This window comes from Squalius cephalus (genome assembly GCF_949319135.1).
Source record: "Squalius cephalus genome assembly, chromosome: 6".
Lineage (NCBI taxonomy): Eukaryota > Metazoa > Chordata > Actinopteri > Cypriniformes > Leuciscidae > Squalius > Squalius cephalus.
In genome coordinates this window covers 12651748-12667466 of record NC_137127.1, presented here as the reverse complement: position 1 = coordinate 12667466, position 15719 = coordinate 12651748, and the positions used below count along the sequence as shown (strand labels likewise).

Genomic DNA, 15719 nt, shown 5'->3' with positions numbered 1-15719 from the left:
TAATATAAAGAAATCCAACACTGGAATTTGGATACTAAGGATCTTACTTGGTGAAGCAACAGTCATATTCAATATCCTTAAGCAATCACTTGATAGTGTAGTTTAATAAACTTTGTGATATAAAGGATCTTACTTGGTGAAGCAACAGTCATATTCAATATCCTTAAGCAATCACTTGATAGTGTAGTTTAATAAACTTTGTGATATAATCTTGCATTAGAGCAAGGTTTAGTGTTTTCATTGACCTAGCATTTCTGTGGATTTTTATATTCAAGGGCAATATTACGAAAACCATTAGAAAAGTTTCCGCATGCAATGAGTGAATGAGACTTGTAGGATTTTATTTTATTGCAAATGATTGTCTGAAATGAAAAACAAAGCTTAAGTTTAGGGAAATTTATACAAGTTTTACAAAGCCCCTTTACTCAGCTGACTTTTATTATAGTGGTTATAGAAGATGAGTATTTAGTTACAATTTAATTACATGCTTTTGTCTTGTGTAGAAAACCAAACGTTAGAAAAAGGAAAAAAATTACACCGACAGCATTGAAAGAAAAAAAAGGAAACAAATACATAGTATATAGAAAATTGTGTAGCTAAAATATATAACATTAGAAAAGACAGATAATTGTTTGAAACTCAAGGCTTAAGTGGTAGAGACACACAAAAAAGCGCATTTTGTAAAAACATTTGAGTGCAAAACAAATAATGTAAATTATCTAATGGCTTGTCTTGGCATATAACATTTCAAAAGCCATTCAGACATTTTGAAGCGTTACATAACCGGATTCTTCGATCTGTTAACTAGCAACAGCCACAGACCGTAATAATAAATACAGCTTTTAAACATTGATTTGTAAGAGTAAGTGTTATAAAGCCTTTCCACTTCATTATTGAAGACCAAGTGCATTTACTTGTTCACAAAGAGCGTCAAAGACACGTGAATAAGTCCTACTTAACACTTCCATCTGATACATCACATTTGATGTCGGATCACATCCTGATATCTATTTAAACATTTCTGTTTCTTTTCTCTCTGCTCAATATGTACTTCACCATAAATGTCCCAATTTGAAAGACATGCCCCTCGTGCAACAAAAGTAACTGAAGTATGGCCATGTGCAAGGAACAGTTTGTGAGACTGACGGTTAGCCATCAGCAGCGGTGCCTGTAGGGTTTGGGTGAACTCCAGTTCAGTCTGAGTCTGAGTCACTGCTGGGTGGTGGGCTGCACTCGTGGATAGCTTGTCCTAGGGGCGCTAGTGTGCCATCCCTCCTCACTCCCATTGGTCTGATTAGTTCTTTCCTGTTGAAAGAGCAGGACAGAGCTCAGTACTTTTAAAAGCATGTTGTGTGCTACTTCAGCTTTGCATGTTCACGTCACATGCAAATAAGCGTACAGGGAGAGACAACCAGCTAGAATGACCAAGTTCAGTGGAAACTTATTTATGTCTAGATTTTCTTGAAAAAGCACACAAAATGGAACTGCAATCTATGATTGTTGGAGTCTAACACTACATTTCAAATAAATGCTGTTCTTTTAAACTTTCTTTTTCATCAAAGAATCCTGAAAAAAAAGTAGCATGGTTTTAAAACATTAAGCAGCACAACTGTTTTCAACAACATTGATGCATTTTAATAATAAAAAATGTTTCTTATGCACCAAATCAACATCATAGAATGAGTTCTGAAGGATCATGTGACACTGAAGAATGGAGTAATGATACTGAAAATCCCGCTTTGCCATCACAGGAATAAACTACATTTTAAATGATATTAAAACAGCAAACAGTTCTTTTACATTGTAATAATAAATACAAACTCCAGAATCCAGCAGCCGTCATTTACCCTACATATTTATTGTGCACACACATCTTGTCGATTTGGTTTTTCGGGCCACTAATTTGTCACTACAATCCACCTGCTCTTTGAAAGAAATCCTTTGTACTGACCATTGTAGCAGCATTCAGTTCTGTCCTCTAAAGAGGCCTGTTGATGTGTAGAACATCTTTCTTTCCCTTTACATCTGGCCAAATAAGAGCCCTTGGAATCACAACCCTAAACCCCCCCAATCCCAGAGCGGTCCTGCACCCCCACAACCACCACCTCGGCCCTGCAGTTTAATTACAGGATCAGTGCTCATTCTAATCTCTTCAAAGCCTGGCCAGCTCCTCCACGCTAATCCAATTATATCTGCACTGTGTGTCACCAGCACACCCCGAGATGATTCATCAGAGTATTAGCCAATCAAAGCACGGACAAAAATGATTAATAAGAGCATTATCCAATCAAAGCCACCAAAAAGCTCATTTGCATTCATTTATGTCATTCATATACAGATCAGCTGGTAACACTTTACAATAAGTTCCCATTAGCTAACATTAACTAAGCATAATAAATGCTTTAGAAGTATTTGTCATTGTTTGTTCATGTTAACAAAGTTAATGTTAAACAGAACCTCATTGTAAAGTGTTACAGATAAATTGTGTATAAATGCATAAAGAGGTATTAAATGCTACTAAATGGAATAACATCTTATATGAAAAGTTATCTACAAAAATGCAAGGAAACAAATTACTGGCTGCAAAGGAAAACCTTGACGTCAAACACGAGTCATGATGACTGTAAACAAGAGAAGTCGACTAGAAAGAAAACAGACATTTCCACTGCGTCCCTCGAAAACCAGAACCCAAATTGTATCTGTCATCCAATCAACAGAATCTGCGTAGATCAGCAGCCTGAGCATTTGTGTGTTTACGTACGTACATGTGTGTGTGTGTTTGTGTGGATATGGGGTGGAGAGTCAGTGCTAATTGGACAGCAAGTCAAGCAGCAGACACAGGGAGGGACATTCCTCCATGGACATGTTGCGTCTCCCCAGCAGCCGTAGCGGGGAGCACCAGTGCCCTCCCTCTCCCACACAACACCTCCTTCATCCTGATAAAAAAGAATAGGAGGAAGCGAGAAGGAACGAGGATTCATTCTCAAAGACAGGAATCTGCCTCTCTTGGGCACACGCTGCTCATTACGACTCAAACACCCTATAGATGGACAATGACTCGTCCTCTTGTGTTTGCAAACTTATTTAACATCGCCCGGCAGCTAACGTACATACGCACACCCCTAATTGAGCCAGTGTCTCAAACCACTTCACGTCCGAGGACAATGTCTGGCACCCCGACTGAATAAAACAGGCGGCGTATGAAAGAGAGCCACGTATATATGTATTATGAAACCTCAGTGTATTGTACAAAAGAGCCTGAGCCCGCGACCCCACTGTGTGCGCCAATTAGCTGGTAATTAATGCAGCGGGGCTGCGGTGGCCGGTCGGTGTGCATTGACTCCTGTTGAATGTGGAAGGCCAGCTGTAAATGAGGCAGAGGGCGATGGTGGAGGATTCTTGTCTTAATGAAGCGGTTGGTAAGGAGCGCGCTGGGAGCAACGGCACTACACCGCTCACCGGTGTCTCGCTAGTTTACGCTGCCGGTTGTTTAGGAAAAGGTCAACATGAATGCGGCCCTGCACGTATCCAGCCTCCAAGGAGGGTGATGAGAAAACAAGCACAATGCTTCTCTAGCAGATGGAGTCACCTATGAAGGCATTATGAACCGGTTCGTACAAGATGATGAAAAACAGAAAGAGCGATTGACTGATATTAATGAGCAAGAGTAAAAACACAATGGCCAGAATATACAATGCAGCAAATAAAATGGAAAAAGTTTGGTTTCATTTCTGCTTATTAAAACATTTTAATTTCTACTTAATGTTAAAGATTGATGGCTTATGCCTGAATAAATATTAATTTTGGTGTTTAAATTGGATCACTTAAAACGATAAAAAAAAAGGCTTTTTTAGGGCTGTGCAACAATTAATCGCATCCAAAATAAAAGTCTGGGTGTACTGTGTATAATTATTTTTTATATAAATACACACACACATGTATATATTTAAAGGGGGGGTGAAATGCTATTTCATGCATACTGAGTTTTTCACACTGTTAAAGAGTTGGATTCCCATGCTAAACATGGACAAAGTTTCAAAAATTAAATTGTACGTTTGAAGGAGTATTTCTGTGCCAAAAATTGTCCTTCCGGTTTGTCACAAGTTTCGGAAAGTTTTTTTCGAGTATGGGTATGTGTGACGTCAGATGTAACGGAATTTCCTTATATGGGTCCTAAGGGCACTTCTCCGGTAAGATCGCGGGCGCGCGCGCACTCGTAGACCAGAGCAAGAGAGCGAAAGCAGTTCGCCATCAAAGCGCCCTGCCCGGCTTTTGGGAAGCCAATGTCACCAAAGAAGTGTGTTTTTGGTTGCCAGGGCAAGACAACCCTGCACAGATTCCCAAAGAACCCAGCGTTAAGGCACCAGTGGATGGAGTTTGTTTTTCCTGAGCATAAACGGAGTTGTGTAGACTGTTTGTTCCCTGCATTTCGACGATGATTGTTTTATAAACAAAGCCCAGATCGACGGATTTGCAGATCGTCTAATGCTTAAGGATCGAGCAGTCACAATGATAAAGGTTCGGTGAGTAAAACTGCTTCTATTGTCTCTGTGTGTTACTAGCTCGGCGCGTTAGCACAGCTTTAGCGATCGCCCACAGGGCCCGCCTCCAGCCGCTCGTTTTTTTCCGGAAAGACTCGGTACAGCCTATCTTTCTTTTATAATATAATAAAACTAAAGACTTTTTGGAGATATGAAGGATGCAATACTACTCTATAGGTACTCAAGATTAACAGGAGATTGAGTGAAAATGAGCATTTCACCCCCCCTTTAAGAAAAATGTGGTATGTATATATAAAATATTTATATTTTTATATAATACAAATAATCTACAAATATATATACACATTCAAATATTCAAATATTTCTACTAAATAATTATACACAGTTTACACATATATTATGTGAACACAAACTTTTATTTTGGATGCGATTAATTGTTGCACAGCCCTAAAAAAATGTATAATAAAAAATAATAACAAATACAGCTATAATAATATAATAATACTCTCAACAATAATAGTAATTATAATGTTACAACTACTAATAATACTGATAGTAATAATGTTAATTAGAAGGTTCTTATTATTTCAGAATTGTAAAATTTTTGTTTTTGTTTTTTAAAAACCCACCTTGATAATTCATCAATCATACTGACAAGCTTCTGGGCTTCATATTCCTTCTGCTCCTCTGTCATCTCATCTATGGGGTTTGGCATTGGGTGCTCTATGTGACCTGTAATGGGGTTAATGCTGAAAAACACGAGAAAAAAACAAAACAAGAATGATTGTTAAAATAATCTAAGAATGCAGAAAGAAATGCAGGATTGCTGAGGAAAAATATGATTCAATTTCTTAACTTGAACTAAGACCAGCCGTTATGCATACATAAAAATGCACTTACAAAGGTTTGGCTGACTTGTATTCATCAGTGTCAGAGTCTTCATCAGAGGAGTACTGTGTCTCTCCTCTACCTCCGGCCAGCAACCCTCGTGCCATCAACAGTCCCGCAGCATTACCATAACCAGTGTACTTCAACAGATTATCCACTGCATCACATGACCAACAGGAGACACAATAAGCTCATTCAATATTAATTATTGTATTTTAGATTACAACTGCAAACAATCCATTCAAAAACAGACAATTTCAGACATTAAAAAAGCAGAACTCTCACCACTCTCTTTGCAGAGCACGAAAAGGAACTCAGCCGCCCCCTGTTTCACCGCCATGTCAATATGAGTCATGAGACGCACCAGTTTGTTTCGAACGGTGCAGCCGATTTCTGGCCTTTCCTTCACGTCTTTCAAGGGAGGCAACACCTGAGAGAGAACACATTCAATCAGCAACTAAATCTTTACTTCAGCTGAATATCTGTAGCAGTGAATTACACTGAGCATGGACTCAACCCTGCACCTTGGCCTTGAAGTATCTGCGGATGTCCCTGTGGTATCTCGAGCTCTCTGTCATCAGACTCAGCACAGGTGTCAAGCCTTCTTTATAGTTGGAACCCTGAGTGGATAAATACACATGAAGCATGAACGAACGCAACAGCTGAGGAAGCTTGCAGGTGTTCATCAGAAGTGCAATACCTTGTCTATCCTCTTTTCCATGAAATCTAGCAGCATCTGCACTGTGTCCATGTTCTTCCCACCATACTTTTCTATCCCACCTTGGACAGGGACGTCTATCAGAACATCCAGGCACTGCACGGGAAGGTTACTCAGGAGATTTATGGCATGACTAGAAGAAATGACAAATGATAAAGGTTAAGCAGTGCACACAATGAGATGAGAACATAGCATGCAACTTTTGGAATAAGAAACTTTTCTTTAAAGCTGGCCTTTGAGAAGAAAGTTTTCCCTAGAAATTGATACTGTCGGATAACCAACATGCAGAACAATTCATTTAATAATAATTATTATTATTATGACGGAGTGTCTATTTACAATAACTGCAAATAGCCCACCTTGATGGCAGAGGCTATTTACACTAACTCCGCCCACTGACGTCTGACAAAATTACAGAAGATGCTGGTTAGTCAACAGTAGCAATAGTGTAGGGGTAAGAAGCATGTGGCAGAAGGTTTTGACGCAAATCGACCAGAGTTTGAATCCGCCATTTGCCGAACTTGCTCTACTCCCTTTTCCCATCACACATCAGTTAATTTATTTTTAATAAAAATTAAGAAAATATTTGAAAAGTGGAAATAAAGTGCGTTTAATAATTACGTGTTTATGGGTTAGGGGTATGTGTAGGGAGGGCTTTATTGTCACAATAAGGCAGCATAATTTAGTAATTTTATTAAATATAATTATTTATACTATGTTATCATTGCATACCGTTTAAAGTACAGCAACACTGAGGTGCAAATAGTATCTGCCACTATTTATAAGTATAAATAGCATTTACACTTAAATAGCCGCAGCCTTATTTTTATTAATGTTGTTATTTATGCAATGTTTTTGCAATATAAATGGTTAATTTATTTATATCATATAATAACAATAATCATCACTAATTGTCAAATTCTTCTTTGTTTTGGGCTAATTTCTAATTGTAAAGATACATATTTCTCAACTGAGAATGATTGACTTATGTAAAAAGTTGAATAATTAAACAATACATTAAATACGTTACATCACCTGGGATTAATCGCACACTTATTGTGAAATTAAGCATGCACTATCTTGTTTAACATTCATTTTTGTCATCATTTGCTATATCCAGCAAAGTAAACCATCAGATTGAAGGATGATTCTCACAAAACTGTGTTTTCTATTTTTCAAGGTAAATTTAGGTCTTTCCTAGCCTGGCTAACGTCAGACCTCGTCTCATTGAGACGTGGTCTGAGAACCACATTTTCATTTTCTCGTATTTGAGGCGTGGTTTACGAATGCCCAGAGCCGTTTATTGGGCGCTACGAATGTCTATCAAATGCGCCTGTACAGCTCATAGCCAATCGTTTCAATTATACCAGATGACGTATGTAGAGTGACAGAAATTCGACGAGGAAGAAGACGAAATAAACTTGCGTTCTAAACTACTTAGAACACTATCTAAGGCTGCATCGAAAGGTAACTTCGCGTCTGATGCCATGTTGGATCCATAGATATAAACAAACTGTCGCATAGACGTCATCATCGTCTTGCTGCTCCCTCCCCGTTCTGTGATTGGTTCCCTTTTTTGAGGGGAAAATCTGGTCCATGGTATCCAGGCTGCTTAGCAGCGTGAATAAAATCACGCTGCGCGCAAGGCAGCATGGGGAAACCCAGGCTAGGTCTTTCCAAGAAAAGAAAAAAACTCCAAATGAAACAAGGAGTCCATATAATTCTTAAACTCATGCACACCAAAACACCCATGAAAAAAAAAATTACAGAAAAAAACTTTTCAGAATTCAGTGTATACGTAGTATGTGTGCAGTACAACTGCAAAGAGCTTGATAACATTTTAGACAAGTCAAGTTGTGATACCGAACAGGACCACATGGAAATGCCAAAACAAAAAAACTCCCTCTCACATGGAAGTATCTTGTGCAAATGGATATAATAAATATTTGTATGCCACTATCATTAGTTCATTTTATTATCTTCTCTGACGCAAAAGAACATTCAACATACTCATGTCACGTTCTAGGAATGTGATGGCGGCAGACAGACATGAGCAGGCATTCTGAAAACACTGAGGGGTGGGGGGGGGCACCTTCAGTCCATGGACACAATTTGAATAACAAAGACACATCTACTGACCAGGACTGGTTCAGCACATTCAACGCACTTTGTTAAAGGGGGTGCGTAGAGTTAGTCATTTCAGAGTGCTGTAGAATGCATAGAGAGGGTAGCATTCCAGGAGTGTGAAAGGGCTGGTGACGGCACCACCGTGGGCACAATGAGTCAAGCCCAAATAAACGGGTGGGAGTTTCAGAATGCGTTGAGCTGTCTCGATGGGGCAAAGGGGTGTGTCATTAATCACTTGGAGAAGACATCTCATCATTCACATTCACCACACTTGCATTTCTTTTGCTTTCTGGCTCACTGGAATACTGGTTTTGAAGCAATTACAAAATACACAGGCCTAGTATACAGAGAAAACAAACTGGATTTGGCGGTCAATCTTTCAGAATGGAAGTACCTGTGAGCCTCCTCTGTTTTATCTTCAGTGTGTGTCTTCAGCGTTAGGAGATGTCTCATGATGCCTGCAATGAGCCGAAGCTGGTGGTCACTGTCCTATCAAAATAAAGGAGAAATTGTGTGAGCGTTAAACCAAAAAACTGTTTCACAACAATAGCAGACTGATGCCATGTTTGGGCTTCCTTTACAAACTAAACACCAAGAGAGCTAAGAGGCAATGGAGAGATCTAGGGACTGAGAGATCCTCTGGCTTGAGAAAAGAAAGTACATCTTATGCCAGGGTGATCCTGGCCATACCGAAACCAACAAAAGGTCAGGCAATTGAGACACACTTAGCCTTACTTCAGTAACTATTCAAAGGGCTGAGAACTCTGGAATGTACCAATGCTGTTTCATCTACTTGGTGAAAGGGTGGGGGTGGGAGCTTTTAGCATTTAAAACTAAAATTTGTACATTTTCTCAAAGAAAACGTGAGTGGTTCTTGCACGTACAAAACTTCCAAACACAATGGTAGAGTGTTGTTGTGGGTGATCAAAATAGCTCACTCACAAGTCTTTATTATATTTTGGTTTATAGATATGGTTTTGGCCCCTCGTTTAATGTGAATCAGTGGCTCCATATCCGAATATGCTAACTTGCATACTATATAGGTAAATTATGTCTGAATACGCAGCACTATAAAATAGTTAGTGAAAAATACCCAGATGATCTACTACTTTGGCTGAGATTCTGAATTAGCAATCAGTTTAATTTACTATTCCATGAGGCTATGAGAGAGGAGACGTCATATTCATACTATATGGTGGAGAATACAGAGCGCAGCAACGTGGACTCCATGCTTACAGAACATACTTTATCAATGGTTGAAAAGTTCTCCAACAAATGCACTACATACTCTGAAATTAAAAATCCTGCACGCTGAATTTGCTTTTTAGAGTATCATCCACCAGGTAAAAATCACACGTTGGATAAAGCCAATGCATATATGCAGTCCTAAGAATGCATCTCAGGACACTGACTGTTTCTATTGAAAACCGGAGCTTCGAAAAGCAGCTGAAGTGATGCAAGGACTTTATCGATTTGTGATGGGCTTTTATTTAGAATTTGGAACGTATTCTGCCATGTTACGCATTGCACTTTCACCTGTTCATATTAATACGAGTGAGCCGTCTTGGTGTATACATAGTCTTTGGTATAATCAGGCATCATGGTTATAGTACAAATTGTTAGGCAGGGTTATTATAGTTTAGTCATCACTTGAAATAAAACATTATCTGAAATAAAATAGCTGCTAAGGCAACATTTCTCATTTTCATTTAGTTTATTTAGTAGATGTACAAACGTTTTTTAATAAAAAATATATAGACAGACTGTAAACAATACTGTAGTAGTCCCTCAACAATAGTAGCATAACACTGTTGCTAGATGATGAAAATAATACTTAAAGGTACAGAATGTAAGATTTTTGTAATAAAATATTCAAAAACCACATTCACAGTGTGATATTTCATGCAGTTGTGTACTTACATTATCCCAAAAGTTCCCAAGGATTTGTAAATCCAGAGAAATTCCATTTTTTAATAATGGCTCGTCCCTGATCATTGTCGCCTATCAATGACGTAATATAAATATAATATAAACTTAGGCAAGCAGGCTTTGGGAAAAACGAAGAAATAAAACAAGGATCAATATCGGCGTGCCGTTTTGAGGATAGGAAGAGCTTCGCAACAAACTTGGACTTGATCTGTCGACAGAGACTCTGCTCTCGCATGTGTTTTAATAGATAGGTAAGCAAATATATATTATTTATTGTACACTACAGTTATATTGCACTTTGTACTTCAGAAACGCCTTTTATCAAGTCTGGTGACCAAGTCTATGGCAGTGAAATTAAATAGCCTATGTGTTGCACTAAAATATTTTGCCATTACTTGCAAATACTGTGGGTTTGTTCAAATGTACTTTTAGTACGATAGTTTAAACGTGTAAAACTGCGCAGCATTAACCCACCAAATCATTTGACAAATAAGTGACAGGCTAATATAGCATTACATTTCATGTTCCTGGCAGATAATTCATTACGATGACGTAAAGTGTGATCAAACGTACAGGTAATACAAAAACTAATTTATTAGCTGATACCTAATTTATATGATTTGTGAATTCTATACATCTCTGGATGGTGAAAACTACATCTCCCATAGTTCCATTCTCCTTCATAGCCTCATCAAGCTTTGTCTTTGTCGTTGTTTTCAAAATGCGACCTCTGGCGGCGAAAAAATTACATAGTGTAGCTTTAAGTATGCGTAATAGTAATAGTGATGATATAGTACCACAAATGAAGCCATAACCATCATTTGCGTTCTTTAAAAATTTACAAAGCACTTTAGAGACATTTCAAACACGTTACAAATAGGCTGACACACTGCTGATTATCACAACAGCTTTATCACTTTAAACTAAATCTAAACATTGTGGATGTCAAAAAACAGTGGTTTAATGATCCAGAGACATGAGTATCTAGCCAAAGCTGATGAAAAGAGGCCAACAGAGCATTGGAATTAGATTTTATAAAGTTTGGTGTTAAAAATATTAAAGTCAATGAACCTACGATCTGATTAAGGAGAAAGAAGCCTGTCTTTCCTCACTCTGCTGGGGGCAAGAGCACCAACTCCACTCAGCAAGCATCAATTATTCAACTGCAGTATAACAGGAAACCTAAGCCCTGCATTATCCTCCATTCTGTTTTTGGTGTGAGATACACAAGTGGTTTAAATCTTATCCATCTTTGTAAATTATTTACAGTACTGCTTTCTTCAGGTTAATTCTGGTGTACTGCACAGTATAACTAACTAACTAACTGCACTGTAAAACTAACTTTTTGCCACACCTGCCAATGGCCGGTGAGGTGACTAAAGTAAATTTAACGGCCATAAATATTTTTTACCGACGATGAAACAGTTTTTGCAAAATCAGGCAGTAATGACACCAAAGTTTTAGATACCATTGAAAATTCACAATTCTCTATTCCAATTTCGATACCACAGCTAAAAGTACTAGCCTAACTAGTATAAATTTAAAACTTTATTAAAGAAAAATAAACTGTCAGTAATAGCACAAACAAATACAACAGAACAAAGATACAAATTAAGTAAACTGCTTTTCGGGTACGTTTTTCAGGTAGGTGTAACAGTATATGACCTCAGGTTCAGAAATGTAATAAAATAATCAAATGTAAAATAACGTTGCGTATTCTTTACTGTAAACAGATTAATCCTTGACGAAAGTTTAAAAAGTTATTCAGACAAGAGCAGTGAGTGATTTTCTCGTTGTCTTTTGTTGTTTGATTAATATTAACGACACAGTCAGCAACAGGATTATTAGGATGCTGTCACTTTAAGATCTGCACGGATCCTGTATATTGGATCTGATACTGTACACAAAGCGTGTTCTTTCTCGTGAGTCGTGACTATGCAACACTGGCCCGTCAAACGTTCCGAGAGTCGTTCATGTTTGTTCACCTTCATGTTCTCACAACATTGCATTGTTAGAATTCATGAAAATTATACCGGCCTACTGGTAATTGACACCGTTTCATATACTCGCTTAGCGAGTGTTAACTTTAGGCTCTGTGTGGATATAAAAATATATAGTGGGTATGTAAAAAGCATCATAAAATAGACATAAAATGTTATTTTGCTGTTCTACAAATACTGTTAATCTCACCTCATCGTTCGAATCAGACATAGTGATGTTGAACAGAGCTTTAAGGGCTTCCATGGCACAATCGTTGTTTTCTGGTGAAATAGGCAGGGCTTCTGGATCAGGGGGCGCAGCCTCATATGGCCCCACCCAACGCACGTTGAGGGTGCGTTCCAGCACGTTAGTGAGCAGCCTGACTGCACCCATCTCCCTCCGAAGCGTGCCACGCACATCTGTCCGCAGGGCGGAAAGCAGAAACAGTAGCCGAAGGGAGAACAGGCTCACCTCATGATGGGACGAGTTGACCGAATGCAAGCAGGCACAAAGGCCCTCCGCCAACTGCAAGTCAGCTCCCACCTGCTGTGCCGGCACGCTGTTGAACACCACGTTGCACATGCACTTGAGGGCCTCCACCACAACCCTCTCCTCCTCTGCTGACTGCGCCACCTCTAATGGCTCTCCGTCGTGTCCCGCCACACGGATCCGGGCCAGCCCTGCTAGAGTGAGGATGCCCTCTCTGGTGCCTACGGGACCAAGTACACGCTTGTCTCTGGACAGGATGCGCAGGGTCTCCAGGCAGGTGCTTTGGCAAAGTGGAAGATCTGACCGGCGGAGAACTGTGAGAAGACCCTGACACAACTTCTGCAGAAGGGACCACAAAACACAAGAGGTTAAAAAATGTCATTGATCGTTATAAATAAAACAAGGTACTACATACCGAAACAACACGGAACACGCCATACTGAGATACAAAACATAATAGAACATAAATCTGTTACTCACAATTCGTGCATCCTCCTCTTTGCGGTCAAAGGCGAACGTGTGGCTGTTCTGAAATGAAAACATGACATGAGACGATATAAATCTGGGATAAACAAGTCCTATGTTTGCATCCTTGTAAAGTCACAGAGTAGCCAGACATGAGTAAAACAGTTCACTAATCCTGCTGTAAAATTCTAGCTGGTCTAAGCTAGGGAGATGATATGAAAATTTTGGCCGATGCCGATACGATAATTCTTTATATTTTGAAAGCCGATAACATATTGGCCAATAAATCTAATTCCAAATTATTATATAATTTTTGAGAGCCTGATTACAAAAACAAAAGTCTCACCATTAAAATTCATGTCCCAAGCACACAATTATAATGTTCTCATTATAAATTTATGTAGCCGACATGACAGACATGTTGCACGTAAAAGTTATTCCGATCATATTTCAAGCAATTCAAAATCATCATGGCAAACAGTGCGCATCTGAAGGAAATAATACATTTATCGGCTTTAATATATTGGCCAAATTTTCTTATCAGGCCGATAACAATAACATTAAAAACGAACATATATCGGCCGATACCAATATGGTGGCATATATATCCTGCATCCCTAGTCTAAGCTAGTTGATCATCTATGATATTCCATAAACAAGCTTGACCAAATAAAGGCAAGACACTACAGGCAAAACCATTGTTTTTAAATGCACTGGTCAATTTAGAGATATTCTATATTATAATATATATATTATTATATAATATTATAACTTATATTAAATATGTCAGTGCCATTGTTTTTTTCACAAGATGTAAAGTTTACCAGTAATGTTTTTTCTAAGGCGCGTTTATAAAAGCTAGCTACTTGTCCTAATTTAATTTAAAATTAAAAGTTAACTAAATTAGTTAGTCTAATCCTGGCTTAATCTAAGCCCCGTCTGTGAAACCAGCCCATAATCTATTAGCCTCTGTAGATTTCAATTAAAGTACATAGTTTAAAGGCAGTTTTTTTTCCTCATGCACAGATTCAGAAATCTCCACTTCAGTAGCACTTATATGCCAAACTTTATAATTATAATAAATAATTTGTGTCACTGATCTAAGATGATGATGGTCAACCAACTAATGACTATCTTAAACCAGCTAGAAACCAACTACCATGGCATCCCAGACAGCAACAGATCCAGCCCTCATCTGGTAACTTGCGCGTTGAATTCACATGTACCAGATGTGACCCGGATCTGGGCCGACACTATGTTGCTGTCTGGGATGGTCCAAAGTAAAGCAACCAGTTTAAGATGGATTTACCAGCAATACATCTGATTGGATGAATTTAATTAGAATTAGAATAAGTAACAGTGTCTCTTTCTAAAAATTGTTAACTAAATGTGGTTTGTTTCAAAGCATGTATCGAGGAATAGGTAAAGGAAAATCCTGGAACGTAACTTACCCTGGGGAAGAAAAATAAATTGCGTTACATTTCGACGTCATTAAAATCATTGTAAACACCGAATATATGGCTAACACACCAGCATAATTCATACAGGCATGTGTCATTGATAAACTGGCAGTACAGTAATATTTCCAGCAGTATTTTCTGCTGTTAAGTTACCTGTCTGACAGCGGTCCAGCTAACCTACTTTAGCCTTCCATAACTTGACGTAACTTAACAACCAATACATAGCCTAAGTTAATTTCTACTCTATTCGTCAGCAATTACCATTTCCCCCCAAGAATTCACACACTGCTCATACAAGGGGGCAAATATGGCATTTTTGTTTAAAAACAGCCAAGTTGGATGTAGCAAATAGGTTCTATCATGGCTAACAGCTGGAGGATGCTAGTTTACGATCACACAAGGCGAACGCCTCTTGGCTTTAATCATCGCTAAATACAAATGAAGCACATGTTTAAAGTTCAGAAACCAAGCATTTATTTCGCAGAGATCATAAACCTTTTTGTTGGTTCACACACACTGGGTATATTGAGATTAGCGAGCGGCTAACATTAACTGGCTAATAACCATTTACATTGCTAGCGTGCATTAAAACAACATGAGATAGTAAGCTAACAGCAGCCACTTTACCTCTGTGTTATACTTCTGCAAAAGCTTTTCAACCGCCTTGTCATCTCCACCGTCGATCTCTGATAGAATAGCACTTAAACTCATCTCTGAATGTTGCTTTCGCCGTTCACGTAGAAACACTGACAGTCCTTCTCACAACAACAACAGAACAGATGAGAGTTACACACCTCCTGTTTCGCTCATCTGTTCAACTTTCACCCGTTAAACGTCACGTTTCTCGCCTAAGGCACATGCCAGTAATGAGGATTTCCCCAAAGCTCCCTGGATAGTGTCCAAATGTACCAGGCAGGTCTTATAATAATCTTCATTGTACACTGGAAATGTTATGGGGGCAGTCGGAAGAGCAAGACTATAAAACTATATAATTTAATATGGTAGTTTTACAACGTCATTGGGCTGAAAACTGTCAAAAAAAAAAAAAGTAGTCAAACTGGTTAGGATGGTTAAGCATGTTATATAACGTGATAGCATCCAACAAATGACCAGCTTGGACTTAGACCAGCTAGAAACCAGCTACCATTGTTCCACTTTCCA

The 15719-nt window shown here is 38.6% G+C and overlaps 1 protein-coding gene across 2 annotated transcripts; it reads right to left on the bottom strand.

The window, feature by feature from the left end:
- Window positions 1–79: 79 nt before the first annotated feature.
- ric8b (RIC8 guanine nucleotide exchange factor B) lies at window positions 80–15572 on the bottom strand. 2 transcript variants are annotated; one of them, XM_079874486.1, is made up of 10 exons: window positions 15186–15572; window positions 13114–13161; window positions 12355–12972; window positions 8630–8724; window positions 6091–6241; window positions 5915–6010; window positions 5676–5820; window positions 5403–5547; window positions 5132–5251; window positions 80–1305 (listed from the first exon to the last, which is right to left on the bottom strand). In XM_079874486.1, the coding sequence occupies exons 1-10, from the start codon at window positions 15267–15269 to the stop codon at window positions 1194–1196; spliced, it is 1614 nt and encodes a 537-aa protein (XP_079730612.1). In that variant the 5' UTR covers window positions 15270–15572; the 3' UTR covers window positions 80–1193. The 2 variants fall into 2 exon arrangements, with proteins under 2 accessions (XP_079730612.1, XP_079730613.1); XM_079874487.1 differs by lacking the exon at window positions 80–1305 and adding an exon at window positions 2750–2936 and having other exon boundaries at window positions 15186–15352.
- Between the last annotated feature and the right edge of the window lie 147 nt (window positions 15573–15719).

What these genes read in the sequence shown, in the direction of transcription:
- ric8b (XM_079874486.1), bottom strand. Translation starts at nt 15,269, where the DNA reads ATGAGTTTAAGTGCTATTCTATCAGAGATCGACGGTGGAGATGACAAG. An exon ending in TGTCTGATTCGAACGATGAG is followed by an intron (nt 8,725 to 12,354) that starts GTGAGATTAACA and finishes TTATTTTGATAG; the next exon opens with GACAGTGACCACCAGCTTCG. An exon ending in CGTGCTCTGCAAAGAGAGTG is followed by an intron (nt 5,548 to 5,675) that starts GTGAGAGTTCTG and finishes CATGTGATGCAG; the next exon opens with TGGATAATCTGTTGAAGTAC.